Genomic DNA, 14683 nt, shown 5'->3' with positions numbered 1-14683 from the left:
ACAACTCCACTCCCAGGTTCCCTCCTCTTCCCTTGCTAAGAGACAGCAAGATGTTCATGGAAAGGAGGAAAGCAAAATCTGGGCAGGAGCAGCAGTTAACCCCCAGCTGTCAACTCTATTCCACTCTTTCACTATAACAAACTAGAAATTACTAATTAAAATGGGAATTGGATCTCTCTAGCTATCTTAACTTGGAAAGAGTTTGATACTTGTATCATGATTGTTTATCTTCAACATACAAATAAGTACCAAAATTATTTTAAGGCAGCTTAACATCAAAGATGCTACCTTTTCTATTTAAATGGTAATGGTATTGATTTTGTTGCTAAAAATTGAATTATAAATTATATTTTAAAAAAGGTTTGAAAAAATCATTCATCCTTCAGTTACTTACCGGAACTGCTGCCATTAGAGTTGGCTTAAGTGTAGTAACATCCCCTTTGCTTCCTTTCTTTATTTTAGAAGACTAAAGTGAAGAACAAGTTTACTAGCAGACACATTCAATATCTTTAACATCAGAAACAAATTTTTTACTGTTTTTAAAGAAATATTACAAAGATATAAGTGATTTTCTTAAATTTCTTTTTTACTTTACTGTAAGGACTTACAACATACCTGGTCAGCCAGTGTCTGAGGGGAAGAGTAACCGATGCGGCACCCGTGAGACAGACACACAAGCTCAGCACTCAGCTCCAGAACATGGGCAAGGGGCAGGTACCCAATATAAATATCCTTTTCCCTGCAAAGAATTTATTTTAAAATATAGCTTTATGCTGCAGCTCCAGAGTCCTCAGATGCATCATTAAGCCAAATTCATGCAAAGTTTACTGAAGAAATGAGAAAGTAGAAAATGCCTTTGATCTTGAGAGCATATTTCAAATCACGCGGGTTTTGTTTCAAAAGTTGCATACTACACACTGTAGGTTTAGGCATGAAAAAAGGGTGATGGTTACTCTGGTTACTCATCCCAAGACAATTAACCATGTGTTATGGTTGCAAAGGCAACTCATGGATGAGTGGATGAGATTAAAAACTGCTCCACACAGAAAAAAGCCACAGGATTTAAACATTAACCAAGGCAAGCACTGCTTAGGGAGGCTTTCAACCACTCTAGTGCAAGTGGCCTCACAGGTTTTTGTGTCCTGGTCTTGCCCACATACCAAAGAGGAGAGAACAAAGAGCACATGAAGTAGTATCATGTCATTTAGTGCAGTGCTGGAAGATGCTCAGATGTCAGTGCACAGTACAGCCACAGCAATATAAAACAGTTCATATTTTACACAGTAATTAATCTAAAATTAAATGCAACTACATGACTTCTTTACTTGCTGGTCAGTAACAGTTGGTACCCACCCCAGATTTGGGATCCTCTCAGCCATTCCAGTTATCCCAGCAATTATGTTGCAATGGGAGATCATAACTCCTTTGGGAATTCCTGTGGATCCACTTGTGTACATGATCACTGCGATATCCGAGGGCACAGGCCTGGACGGCTGCTTGTTTCCTGCAAGTTGTTAAAAAATAGGATGTGTGGAGAGCCTCTCAGGCTGGGAGATCTGACACACTGACACATTTCAGCAGTGCTGCAATACAGCACCACAGGTCTCATGCTATTACATTTTGCTTTTGCTTAAAAAAGATTGTGGTCAAGCTGAAGTGCCTCCACAAAGAGCTGGAACTCTGCACTAGCTGAGCAATACTTTGACTGATTGACCTTATCCACCACAAGAGTTTTCCTATTATTTTTCCCCTGCTCCTGCAGTGGAGAGAAAAACAGGCAGAGCTTTGTCTTGTCCAAAGCACCACTGAGCATCCCTGCCTGGGAAGGTTCACTGCCCTGCTTCCACCCCCTGTGCCTCACGTGCTCCCTGGCAGGGAACAACACACTGCCTCATTTGCAACACCTGCAGCAAAGCACTGCTGAGGTCCCATCTCCATAAATATTTAAAAGAAGTTCAACAGCTTTAACTGGATTAAAGTGCTTTTTAAATACTTGTGCTGAGAGCAAAAAAATACAAAAACTACTGTGCTTACTCAGAGGAAACTGCATCCCACACAGTGCATGAGGCACAGTGCACACACTGAATGAGAAGCAAGAAAGCAACATTTAATAATTTTCCACTCACTGAATCCTGCCTATCCTGCACAATGAACAACACAGAGGAAAAGAAATATAAGCAATAGCTCATCTACTTAATATTAATTGGACATGCTTGACCATAAACAATTCATTATAGTATTTCACAGTTTATGAATGGTTAACTTGACAAAGATAATGTTTCTTTATTGTAGTGCAGAGTATGTGATATTTAAAAATTAAATACCATTTTACATAGCACATAGATTAAAAAATTTCAGGGAGCTAATGAATTACAGCCAAGATTTTTCTGCTGGCGTTGTATTAAACTGCTTTGGTAGTACATGAAACTGGTATATCAAATAGGGAAATGCATCTTCCAAAGAAATTGAGAGGTCACGATGTTTGGAGCAAATCTGCCATTTCCCTGAACGTCAAAATCAGATGGACTGACCACCCCCCCACTCTTAAAATACAATCCAACATAAAATAAAGCAATTACTGAATATATTGAAATTCCTTAAAATATCAAGATGGGCAGCCCTTCAGAGCCAAGAATAAAAATTTCTTAATATTACAATTAAAATAAGTACTAAAATTCTGAATTAGAGTTCTAAAAATATTACATAGACCAGAAATAGATTTCAATGAATTTACACAGAATGATCCTTTCAGAAATGTAATAAGTGACCAAGTTCTATCAGATTCAAATGACTATTTTACATTTTGCTATCTGTGAATTTTACAAAACTTAATGGCAATAAATTACTGATTTCTTTTTTTATAAAATACACAATGATTTTCCTTCTGTGCCCTGAATAACCTGGTTTTAATGTGTCTGATCATAAGAATGCTTTTTAAGTTTCTATCCTGAATTAATTGCTTATCCTAAAAACTGCCCTTCAACCTGTGACACTTGATTGTGGAGTCAAGTTTTTACTCTGTTGAAAAACAAAAAACAAACTTACACTCCAAAATCCAACCACCCACAATGAAAATAAAACAAAAAACAAAAAGAAAAAAACCAAAACAAAAACCCACACGGATTTGATTTAAAGGAAAAGGACATAAGAAAAGGTTAAATCTGCAGAATTTTGAAATCTGCAGTTTCTTCAAGTTTACTCAACAGGGTCAAACTAGGGCACCAAAAGAGATGGTCTGCAGAGGAAGAACCCACCAGTGTCTGCCTTGGCCCCCATGGCTTGCACAGATGCCATGGTGTGAACAATGACCCCCTTGGGGAACTCTGACCACGTTGTGGGTTTGCCATCCACTGTAATTATGTGTCGCAGTAGTGGAACTTGAGAAACAATTTCCTGTGAAAATGAAAAATAGGTTCAGAAATTAAAAATTATTTTATGTCAGAAAGTAAAAAAAAAAACTAAAAAAACCAAAAACCTCCTGCTATCTGCTGTATACTTTTTAAAAAGCATTAATATAAAACATCTCAGAATTTTAAAGGATAAACCTGCCAAGCTCAAGTAGCTGCAAAGCTCAAAGCTTTCCAATTTTAAGTCCAAAAACTTCTCCAAACATTTGCTGATTTGTATTTTATTTCATGAGAACCCCACAAATAAGACTGCAGTGATTTGTAGACATTATTGACTTTCCCTTCCCATAGAACACAGAAAAATTGTTGATACTGAGCTCACAATAATTGTTAGGCTGCTCCTTGGTTATTACGCTATTTAAAATAAGCAACAGCTAGCAAAAATATCAAAAATTACTAGCTAAGCATTTCAAGAAAAACATGAGTTCAAAGACATTAATCAGTGTTCTCATGGAAGAAGAGATCATCACCTATAGCAGAGCAAATACATTCTCTCACTGCAAGCTGAAATAAATGTGCATGGCATAGATACTGTCATTGTAGTAACTTCTTTTTAAAGTTTAGGAAATTCTCATTCAAATTTCCACAGCAGCACAGTTTCTCATTAAAAAAATTTCCTTAACTGAAAGGTCCAGTTTCCCCAAAACACACAGTGATGAAACTCATGCAGATTAGTTGTTCCACTTGGGTATTCCACCAGGGTCAGTAAGTCAAAAAAGTTCTTTGACTATGCTAATGTTTAGTGAGCTTTTTCTCCCCCTGCATGGAAAAACAGCTCTAACTCTTTAAACACCCATCTTTAGATGTAAAAACCATTCTCTGCTGGGAAAACATCTGATAATAAGCCAGGAGCATGATCACAGTTAGCTCTTTATACATTTTTCTGCTCTTCCCATTGTTACATTTATAGGCACTAAATCCACCCAGAAACCACGGCAGTTTCTTGTAAAGGTGTTTTTCCAGGCACCACTCCAGCTCTGAAATACTGCAAATTGCTCATTCTCCAGTCAGTGAGCTGCCTAAAACCCACTAAAAGCAAACTACCACTTTCTGTACATGAACAGAGATACATAAATCTTCTTCCAAAAGTGTCTGCCTTATGGAAAGGCAATAAATCATTGCTCTGTACAATGGAACCAGACCATTTAACAATAGTGAACAGACATACTGCAAAGAGATAGCCAAAGAACAGCTTTCTGACCTTCAATTTTGTTTGCATCAGCTCTTTACTAGTAATGATGGTGGTCACCTCTGTTTCATTGAGCCCGTGAACTATGGCTGGGCCTCCCAGCGTGGCGTACAGAGTAACAACTGAAACACAAAACAGGGCAAATGGTCAGTCCCTGGGTTACATTTTCAAGTGTAGTTTACAAAAAAGAACTGAGATTAATCTACTCCAACTTAGGCAACACAGTAAAAATATTTGTCAACTCAAAGATAGGACAGTTTTGCATTTAAAAAGCCTCTTAACATCTGAATTTAAATACAGTGTGATCTTCAGTTACTCCCAGAAGGAATAATGAACAACCATTCTCTATGTGACTGTTTACTCTTTTCCAAGGTCTAATTAGAGGTCCCAAAACCACATCACCTTATGAAATTCTCCTGGATCTACTCTCATACTGTCACTGCTTTTACCATTTGAAAAATAGGCAAACCTTCTCAGTTTAATAATCACTGTGTTATATTCCTCTTGCACACAGGAAAGAAACAGCTTTCATCCAAGTGACTTCTCTTTCCAGAATTCACATCCTCTGTTACTAACCTTTTACAATTGACTGCTAATAACAAATTATTACAGCATGGCAATATGTGTCATCAGCAGAGAATTCTCACACAGAAACACATCTGTGACTAGCTTGTTCTGCCATCTATTTAAAATAATGTAATAAAGGTTTAATCATCACAGTCATTAGACCTTGAACTGACATCATGATAATCATACCGAATAGCAAGAAAGAAAATATTTAGAAAATTGACTATAAGAAAAATTGTTTCCTGTTTGTAAGGTCAGCTCATTAGTGAGCAGGTTACAAAATGATTAAATGTTATTTTAAAGGTGATAATATGAAATTTCCTGGAATTTTCAATGGAATTGAATGACAAGAGACCAAAAGAGACCAAGGAAGAAAAAAGCAGCTAAAAACTGAAGAGAAGTATTGCAGAAAAAAAAATCTATTTTCCAAGCACAACCAACACTAAACAAGGACATCTCATAAAAGCTCTGAGGTCAATCAACACAATCCATAATTATAGTATTCTTGATGGGAGTTTTGTCACATCAGGTATCTGAATATCTTCTGCTTTTTGGTCTGTATATAGCTAAATATTTAAAGAACGTAACTATGAAAATAAGACAACCCACTGTACATTAGGACTGTAATCACTGCAGCAAAGATTAAAAATGAAATAAAGTTCTGTTGTATTCTAAGGTTTTTGTTTTAATATTTCAAATCCAAGAAGTTACTAACCCAAAACAACTCAAAAGCAGTCTTACACAGAAAAGTAAATAGTTGACCTCTACTTATTTTTTTCTTGTTAAAACAGCCCATCATAGTTCAGAACTGTTGCAGGGCAAATGCACATGCACTGTGTTTTCTTTAATTTGGTGGGAGCAAAGTCCAGAAGAGTGCCTCTCCTCGTTCCCACGAGCTCTCTCTCCTTACTGCAGTGACCCCTGTTATGTAAACATGTAGCAGAAATTCAGCTGCCCCGAGCCAAGGAGCAGAACTGAGCTGACAACAAGCGCCCAGAAGGCAGAGCAGCATCTCAGGAACAACCACGGGGTATTTAGTTACTCATCTGCAAATAAGCACATTAAGACACTCAGAGCCATATGACAGAGCCAACGGGAAAGAGAGACCACTTATATGATGGTGCACTGATGTCATGGAGAGAGCAAACTGAGCAATGATTCATCTCTGAAATTGTCCCTTCTGCACACTGGCACCTAAAACTTTTTCAGGCAAATCTGAAAGTTTTGATAGTTTTCTCTCTCCTCATTCTCTTGAAAATGTACTGAGAAGGGATTATTTTGTATTCACCTTTATACATGCAACAGTGCAAGTGTATCTTTGTTATCTGACCAAAGGCTTGAAAAAAGAAAATCCCTAACAACACTAAATTTGCCAGCTTGTGGAAAAAGACAAAATTTTACCCTAAAGAAACAAACAGACTTTTTACAATTTATTTCAAGGTAACTGGAATGTTAAACCAAGTACTTCAGCACCCATCATACATCAAGAATAAAAAGCAAAATGCACCTTTAAAAACTTCAGCCAAATTTACTTCTGACAAAACCACTTCTGCTCAAGCATGATTGAAAAATGAAACCTAACCTCTCCTATTCCACCATTTGGCTATGCACTTTTGTGTTTTATCTGCCTACTCTAGTGAAGAGCTGTTCACACACATGACAAGGTACTCAGGAAGAAAATCTGTTTTCATGCTAGTACTACTTCTTCTATCTCTGATATAGCAATCCCACTCCACCTCCTGCAAATATAAGACTTAGAGAACTTCAGAAAAAGACACATTTAAAATCAAGCAAGTATTTCTAACTATAAAATAACTTGTTAGTGCAAGTAATCCATAACAAACATCATTTTCCTCATTTTAATTCTGTAGTGCAAAATGCATTCTCTCCAACACTACGTACAAAGCCGATGAACCTGTTCTGTTGACACCAGCTCTGGGCCCACTCCATCAGACTGAACACATCTCACATTTGGAAACCATGTCCCAACACCCCCACAGCAGCTGGCTGGTACCAACCCTACACACTGAAAAACGCTAACATAAGCCATTTAGCAATGTCTTGCCACTATTACTGTTTCAACATCATCTGAATCTCCCAATTTGTCCTGCAAGCTGCCTGTGAACACTGCACAGCTCTCTCCTCATCTGCCAGCACAAGTCAGCCAAGTTCACAGAAGATGACACAGCTTAGCTGCTGAACACCACGTCAGAGTGTGTGCCGAGGCACGTCGCAGCAAGGGGATTTCAACCTCTAATCCAGCAAACCCAAAAACACACACCATTCTGCTCACAACATCCAGCTCCTAGCTCAGATTTCCCCCCTCAAATTACAAATCCCCCTAGGATTTGTAAATGTGCTTCAGCTCCGAGGGAAAAAAATTATTCAAGCCCTTGCATTTTATTCCCAGGATAGCCACTAGGAATCTGACAGATCCCAAAAGTGTTAAAAGGGAACTGGAACAGAGACATGTAGTTTAAAAGCAGCACAGGTATCTTATGTGAGAAGAGTCTGTGCTGTTCTCTGCTCTGGTTGGAAGGCCAGTAGCATTTACTTACTGAGGAACCAACCAAAACCATCACCAATTTAGGTGGGTGGGAAGGCACCTGCAAAGATCACACACCATCCACTGCAGCAGAGTGCTCAGAGCCACGGCCAGTCTGGGCTTTAGGGCACTCCAAGGATGAAGATTTCACAACCACATCTTATTGAAGGCGTAAATGTAGCACAGGAGGGAAAGGCCAAAGCCTGTGAGGAACAGCAGTTTCTGGCATGCTCTGAGGGACAAGATGTGTCCCCCTGAGAGCATCACAGAACACAGCCAGGCTGGGCTTAGTTAGGTAAAGGACATTAAGGAGTGATGATGAACCAGACATTTGAACAGCTATAGCACACTGAAACCAGCATTCAGTACATTCCTGACCAAGAAAAAAAGGCCCAACCAAAATCAAAATTGAAGAACTGACAAAATATCCAGATAAAACAAAACTTGCAGGCACAGATGAAGGTTTGACGTCAACTCCTGAAACTGAGTCAATGAATTCATGGGTGATTTTTGTTTGCTTGTTTTCAGAAACTTGGGAATCTGTACTGATTTGAGATGAAAAGAAAATAAACCTCTCACAAATTCATTGAGCAAACTATACTTACCAAAACCATTCTTCCCATCTGCCAACAGATACAGGTTTCCCTAGTCACCAAAGCAGAAGGCTACAAAGTGCACAGTTCCCACATTACGCAGCATTTTTTAATTTGAAAACTTTAATGCTCTATATAAAATCTAAATAAAGTTTTCTTAGTACATAAAGCAAAGCAAGAAAGAGTTTCATTTTCAGATTGTGAGGCTGAAAGCCATAAAACCTTCAGGGAAGACAGGTACTCACGCTGGTAGTTGCACATAAAGCAGGCCTGGGCTGCAATCATCCACTCAGCTCTGGTCTCACAGAAGATAGCAATGTTAGTCTTTGGCTGCTGACCCAAGACTGCTAAGCCATTTCCAAAATTAACAGCTTTAATGTACACATCTTCATAAGAAAGCCAGGTATACTTGCCAAGGATCACCTAATAAGAACAATAAAATCAATTTAGAAAATGAAAATCCTTAAGACATGTCCTACAACACCTTCACCCATGTGAAGAATCCACAGATGTTTGAGTAACACATGCTTGAATTGTAACTGCAGTTTATTCAAGATAAAGATGACACTTTTTCTTGCCAAAAGCTACAGGGCCTGTGGAAGTTCCAACATAAATACCATATCACAGTGCAATATCTCCATGCATGTTACTACCTCAGTTTCTCTTTTCACAGAAGGGAAAGCAATTCTACACAAATACAACACTCAGATATTCATTAAAAAAAAAAAACAAACTTGAAAAGGGAAACTGGAATCCAAAAAGCAGTATATCCACGGGCCCTCAGTCAGAAATTGTGAAATCCCTTTCCCTTTGTTCTGAAACAAATGTCAAGGGGATGAGCAGTAATATTTTTGCCTTTTTTTTACTGTTAAACAAAAGCGGGACAGAAGACAGGATAGGAAATGACTGACAAACCTCAGTTCTGAGAAGTCATGTAGAATATATTATGCAATCTCACTTTTCCATATGGGAAAGCTGGTGCACAGTAAAACTGGATTTGAATTTACAGGTTTCTGTGTGCACTTGCACCTTGCAGTACTATTCCCTTACTGATTGATAGGGTATTTCTTTGAGACCAACCTAGAAATTTTCATATGTAGATATAGTGAAGATGAAGATGTTTTATACTGAAAATCTATGCTTTGAATTATTATATCCTCCCCATCTATTTATATAAGCACACTGACAATTCTGAAAACAATTTATTAATCAAGTATTTCAGACAGGTTCTTTACAAAGCATTAGTAATAAATGCAAGCAAACACTACAAAAAACTAGAAAAGCTCCTTCATTCTTTTTTCTAGATTTCATTCATCAATAGGAACTAAATTTCAAACTTTGGGCTGTCAAATCTAACAATTTTTGACATGTAACTACATTTCTAATGAGTCTGTATTTCCACATCTGCTTCTTTAATAAAACATATTTAAAAATCTCTCTCAAACTCTAATAGAAGAATAAAATTTAGTAGATTTCCTTTGTCAAGACACTTTTCCAAACTGTTTTATAGTTAAAATTAGTTGTAACAATGCATTGTACCTACTACAGCTTCACTGCATACTGCTCATTAAGCTACTTGTTTAGTAGGGCAAACAGGTACATGTGCAGCTGCTTGGAATTTCACAAATGTCTTTATGGGAAAATATCATTTAACATGCCCAACAAACAACATTTGTCAACAACAGCAATATATAGCAATTCTACCAGAAAATACAGATTTCTCACACAAATATCTGCTCAGTTTTTCCTGGTTTGTTTCCAGAAGCTCTGTTTCAGTGGCAAACAGGCTGTTTCAAAACCCAAAACCTGGGAGTCCCTTTTTGTTTCAACACACGAGGATATATCTGGTGTGGAAAACTCTCACTGCTTCCAAAAAAAATATTGCACCTCTTCCTGTCCATCCAAATTTTGGTAATTTGGAATTTAAATTCCAATTTGGGATTTTTTTTTTTCCCAAAGGCAGTATTTTTGGCAGACGGGGAATTTCTTGACAAGCTCATCAGCTGAAAACAATTTATAGCAGTGACTTGGGCAATACCCTTTCCCTCATTATAGTCTGCCTACAGTGCAGCCTCAGGAAAACTGCTCACAAATAATTAGGCCAAGAAATACAAGCAGATTCTTTTACTGTTTCTGGTAAGCCTGCCAATCCATAAGAGGTTTTAGTAATTTCCACCACTCTCACTGAACTGGGGAACATAAATCAGTAATTGGCCAAAAATTAATCTCTCCAAATAATACTTGTGATTCTGCTTTTTTCCCCTTTTTTATTCTCTTAAATAATTAATCTTAAACTTGTTGATATGTAGTGAAAGATCACTCATTGGTGCTTTCTTTTCTTAAAAAGGAAAAATCCTTTTTAAGGATGTGTAGCACCATTGGCTGTAGCTATTTTTATAAAAATACATTTCTGAAGAACACTGATGTGAGAACAGGTAAGACCTTTTTCAATGCAGCAATTTTGAGTTTTACTTTCCTACTGCCATCCAATTCCAGTGTTCCTTCCCCATGCCCAGTGTTTTTTCTCTATTCTCTCCCTATGACATTTACATTATACACACATGAGTGAATAACAGCTACTCATATATACATATTACTAAATTGGCTCCAAGTTCCTTCCTCCAGCATTTCTCTACAAGCTTCCTCTGCAGGACACAGAGCATGTTACAGTTTATCTCACACTCCTCATGTTGGAGGGTGTCTCCAAACCCATTTCCCTTCTTGGCTTTGCCCTCAGTAGCTTTTGCTGACATTTTCCAATGTACAGGCAAGAAAGACAAGGAGCTACTGGAGAAAGTGCAGTGGATGCCACAAAGATGATGAGGGGTCTGGAGCATCTCCCTTGCAAGGAGAGACTGCAGGAGCTGGGCCTGGTTAGTCTGGAGAAGAGAAGACTGAGGAGATCTCATCAATGCATACAAAAATCTCAAAGGAGTGCCAAGAGCATGGTGCCAGGCTCTTTCAAAAGTTCCTAGTGATGGGACAAGGAGCAATGGCCATGAACTAAAACATAAGAAATTCCACTTTAACACAAAGAACAACTTCTTGACATTGAGGGTGGAGAGCCCTAGAGCAGCTGCCCAGGGAAGGGGTGGAGTCTCCCTCTGGAGACATCCCAAACCCACCTGGACAGGTTCCTGTGCCACCTGCTTGGGGTGACCCTGCCTGGGCAGGACTGGATGATCTGCAGAGGTCCCTTCCAACCCTAACAATTCTGTGATTCTGCTTCTGCTGCCAACAGATAAGACTAGCATGAGGCACCAAAATCCTTTAAACATTCACACACGTTTAACTTAACTTTCAGAGCTTATTTCTGCTTGGTAAATAATGGAAAGAAAATAACTGTCCAAGAGCTTGGGCAGAAGGGCCCAAGAAGTGAGTTTGAGCAGAGATGGAAGAGCCCCACAGAGAGCAGGCAGCAGGACCTGCAGTGCTGGGGTTTTCCCTGGAACCACAGCATTCCATGGGAGAACGCTGCCCTCTCGTGCTCCAGCATTCCACTGCAGCCTGAGTCACAGTGGCACACAAAACACCAGAACTATCCAGACTCTGTTAGTATTTGGAAATCCAGAGAAGCAGAGACTAAACACACAGCTAGCATTTCTTTTGCCTGGATTTTAGAAACATATTAAAATTTTTAGTGAAATAAAACCTTCTTGATAAAGCTGCAGGCTCATGTAGAGTCATTAAACTACCTGATCTTGGTTACTTTTGAAGGTCTTCCTAAAAGTACTTTATAAGACTTAAAGAATATTGACCATGATTTGGAAACCAGTGATCATGAATTAAATACATCTTCCTGTACAAGTATATTAAAAATAATACAAAGGAGGTTATTTGAAATGCCCACTTTTGGCCTTTTTCACATGAACACATGGAATGCAGATAAATATATCTGAAACCCCCACCCTAACATACCACATACATAGCAATCTATGGTTTTCAACATCTTAAGTGACTCTCTCAGTGCTCAATGATTTGGCATGGCAAGAACCTTTACTTTAAGCTTCAGTATCAGCAATAATGAGTAAAATTCTGAATTCCCAGAACTGCCCATGTGCTTGCTGTTGCACCCAAGTCTCTCAGGCTTTAGATGCATCACCTTCCCCAACAAAGCTGTGTTTTCTTCTCCCCACTATGTCTTATTTATTATGCTCCCAGTAATTTATTATGCTCCCAGTAATACCAACCCTTTATAAAGCTGAGCAAGACAAACAAACAAACTACCCCCCAAACAAACAGACATTTCCTCATAAAATAAACCAATGAAAAAACACACGCACAAAGCCAAATCCACATACCAACATAGATCAAAGCAAGCACCTGATGACATAACCTACAACTAAGATGACACAAAATAATGAGGCTCATCTTTTGGGCATTATAAAATTTCTGCTGTGGTTAAATTAAGTCCCTTTTCCAATTAATTACATCTTAATCTCAGAGGTATTTTCAACATTATTTTATCCTGACTTAAATGCATGGTTTATGAAATTAATATGCATGTTATTGGAGAAGGAAATGGCAGAGTACAATATAGAAGGAAATAGAATAACTAACCATTTATGAATTACTATGAAATGTAACAAGTGCATTAGCAAGTATTTGTATTTTAGTCACATCCATGAATTTCTGCTACTTTGGAATCTGCACAGAAACAAACATTTTTGCAACAATACGCTATCATAAAAATTTTTAAAATTACAGATTATCTGAGATAGCACTGTTTTGCAAGAAATTAATGGAGTATCTGATCTTAAAGATGTTAAGAAGCTCTAAATAATTTTAGCTGCAAGTGCAAGGAGACTTACTTTTCCCAATAATCAAAAGCCGAATATTTTACCTTTTTTTTGAGATAGATATAAAATATAAAAATATATTGCAACTCCTGTAAGGTATAGAAATAACATGCATTATACATAAGAATTAAACTTGTTGTGCACCTTTTTGAAGGACTGCACCAAACCTCAGCAAGCTGGCTTTGTGCTAAAGGGAACCAGGCAATAAAAGGTGCCTGGAATGAAAGAAATCAAAAGAAGAGAACCCTGACATTTAGAATCAACAAGGTATCTTGTGAAATGTTCTGATTTTCCTCACTTGCTAACACATGCCATGAGACCTTAAAAAACAATGTACTCCCTATCAGGAAAAAAAAAAGAAAACTAAAAGGTCTAGTGTGATAATGCCACAACTTGGAACAAAGTAACAGGAGATTAAGTATGGCAATTGACCACAATGAACCCTTGTGTCAAGCTCAGACAAAATTACCTAACTTGGGTAATTTCTAAGCCTAAATACTCACAAACAAGTAATTTAAGTGGATCAACACAAACATCCTTCAGATTTCCAATATTCACAACACTTTGCTTGCATAAAGGAAAAGGCTAAAACTCCTAAGTCCTTAAGTCTTACATTCAAAATTATGATTAAAAAACAGGGCACATGTTTTTTATGTAAAAAACAGGGCAGTCAAAATTCTGATCTGTGCTCAGAAACCATTCTTTGTTCAACATGAACTTTCTGTTTCTTTATAGGATAATGAGGCAGCAAAATGTGCATCAAGCACACATCCTTCATACTGCAAAACTACCTCCACAGCTAAGGGCAAGTTTCATTAACAAAGTTTGTATAAAGATTTTAACAGAACTGAACTTTGCCATATATTGTGGTATTAACCAAATTTGATTTTAAATATACTCCTCTATCAGACAAAACTAGCAGCATGAAGAGAAATTTTGTCCATCTGCAGAGAAACTAATCTTAACTAAAAATTATCTATTGTGGATTTAATAACTTCTAATACAGAAATGCAGAACTTTAACAAACAGAGATGCACAAATATGAACATTCTGTTGAAGTATTCTGCCCTTCTTCAGGCAGAAGTGCAATTTTCAATGTGTCTGAACAAATACAAAGCAGCATATGACAATAGTCTTGAACATAATACACTATAAAAAGTCAGTCCCTTGAAACAACAGAGCTGCTGTCAGACACTGAAATCACATCTCCCACACACATCAGGATTACAGATTAGCAGAGTAGTTCACCTTAAAGCAGACTCAAAGAAAAAAAGACTCTTCAATCAAATCCAAGCAATCTTTTTACAAACAAAAAATTCATTTAAGTCCTGAATTCCCTGGACAGAACAGCAAATCCTTAAATCACAACTAAGGCTGCTGGAAAGGCACATCTGAGTACTGGCATCTAGTACTTCTGTATATTTATCTGATGACAGTTCAGAATAACACAAAGGGAGACTTTTTGAAATTCACTTAAAAAAGAAACCTTTAAAACTACTTACATCACCAGCTGAATATTAAAAACAAATACCTAAAACATACTTGTGTTTTTTCTTTGACTGAAACCATAAACAGGATATCTA

At 37.6% G+C, this 14683-nt stretch overlaps 1 protein-coding gene across 4 annotated transcripts in view; it reads right to left on the bottom strand.

Annotated features, from left to right (window-relative positions):
• Positions 1–14683, bottom strand: part of ACSL3 (acyl-CoA synthetase long chain family member 3) — a 50281-nt gene that overhangs the window by 15111 nt on the left and 20487 nt on the right. For all 4 annotated transcript variants that reach the window (XM_066556359.1, XM_066556358.1, XM_066556361.1 and 1 more), the window contains exons 4-9: positions 8547–8724; positions 4609–4718; positions 3255–3393; positions 1354–1504; positions 616–739; positions 395–466 (exon numbers count right to left, since the gene is read on the bottom strand). In XM_066556359.1, the coding sequence (XP_066412456.1) occupies positions 395–466; positions 616–739; positions 1354–1504; positions 3255–3393; positions 4609–4718; positions 8547–8724 (774 nt within the window). The remainder of the gene's footprint in view (positions 1–394; positions 467–615; positions 740–1353; positions 1505–3254; positions 3394–4608; positions 4719–8546; positions 8725–14683) is intronic.

This window comes from Molothrus aeneus, chromosome 10 (genome assembly GCF_037042795.1).
Source record: "Molothrus aeneus isolate 106 chromosome 10, BPBGC_Maene_1.0, whole genome shotgun sequence".
NCBI classification, from domain to species: Eukaryota; Metazoa; Chordata; class Aves; order Passeriformes; family Icteridae; genus Molothrus; species Molothrus aeneus.
This window is presented reverse-complemented; position numbering and strand designations above follow the sequence as displayed.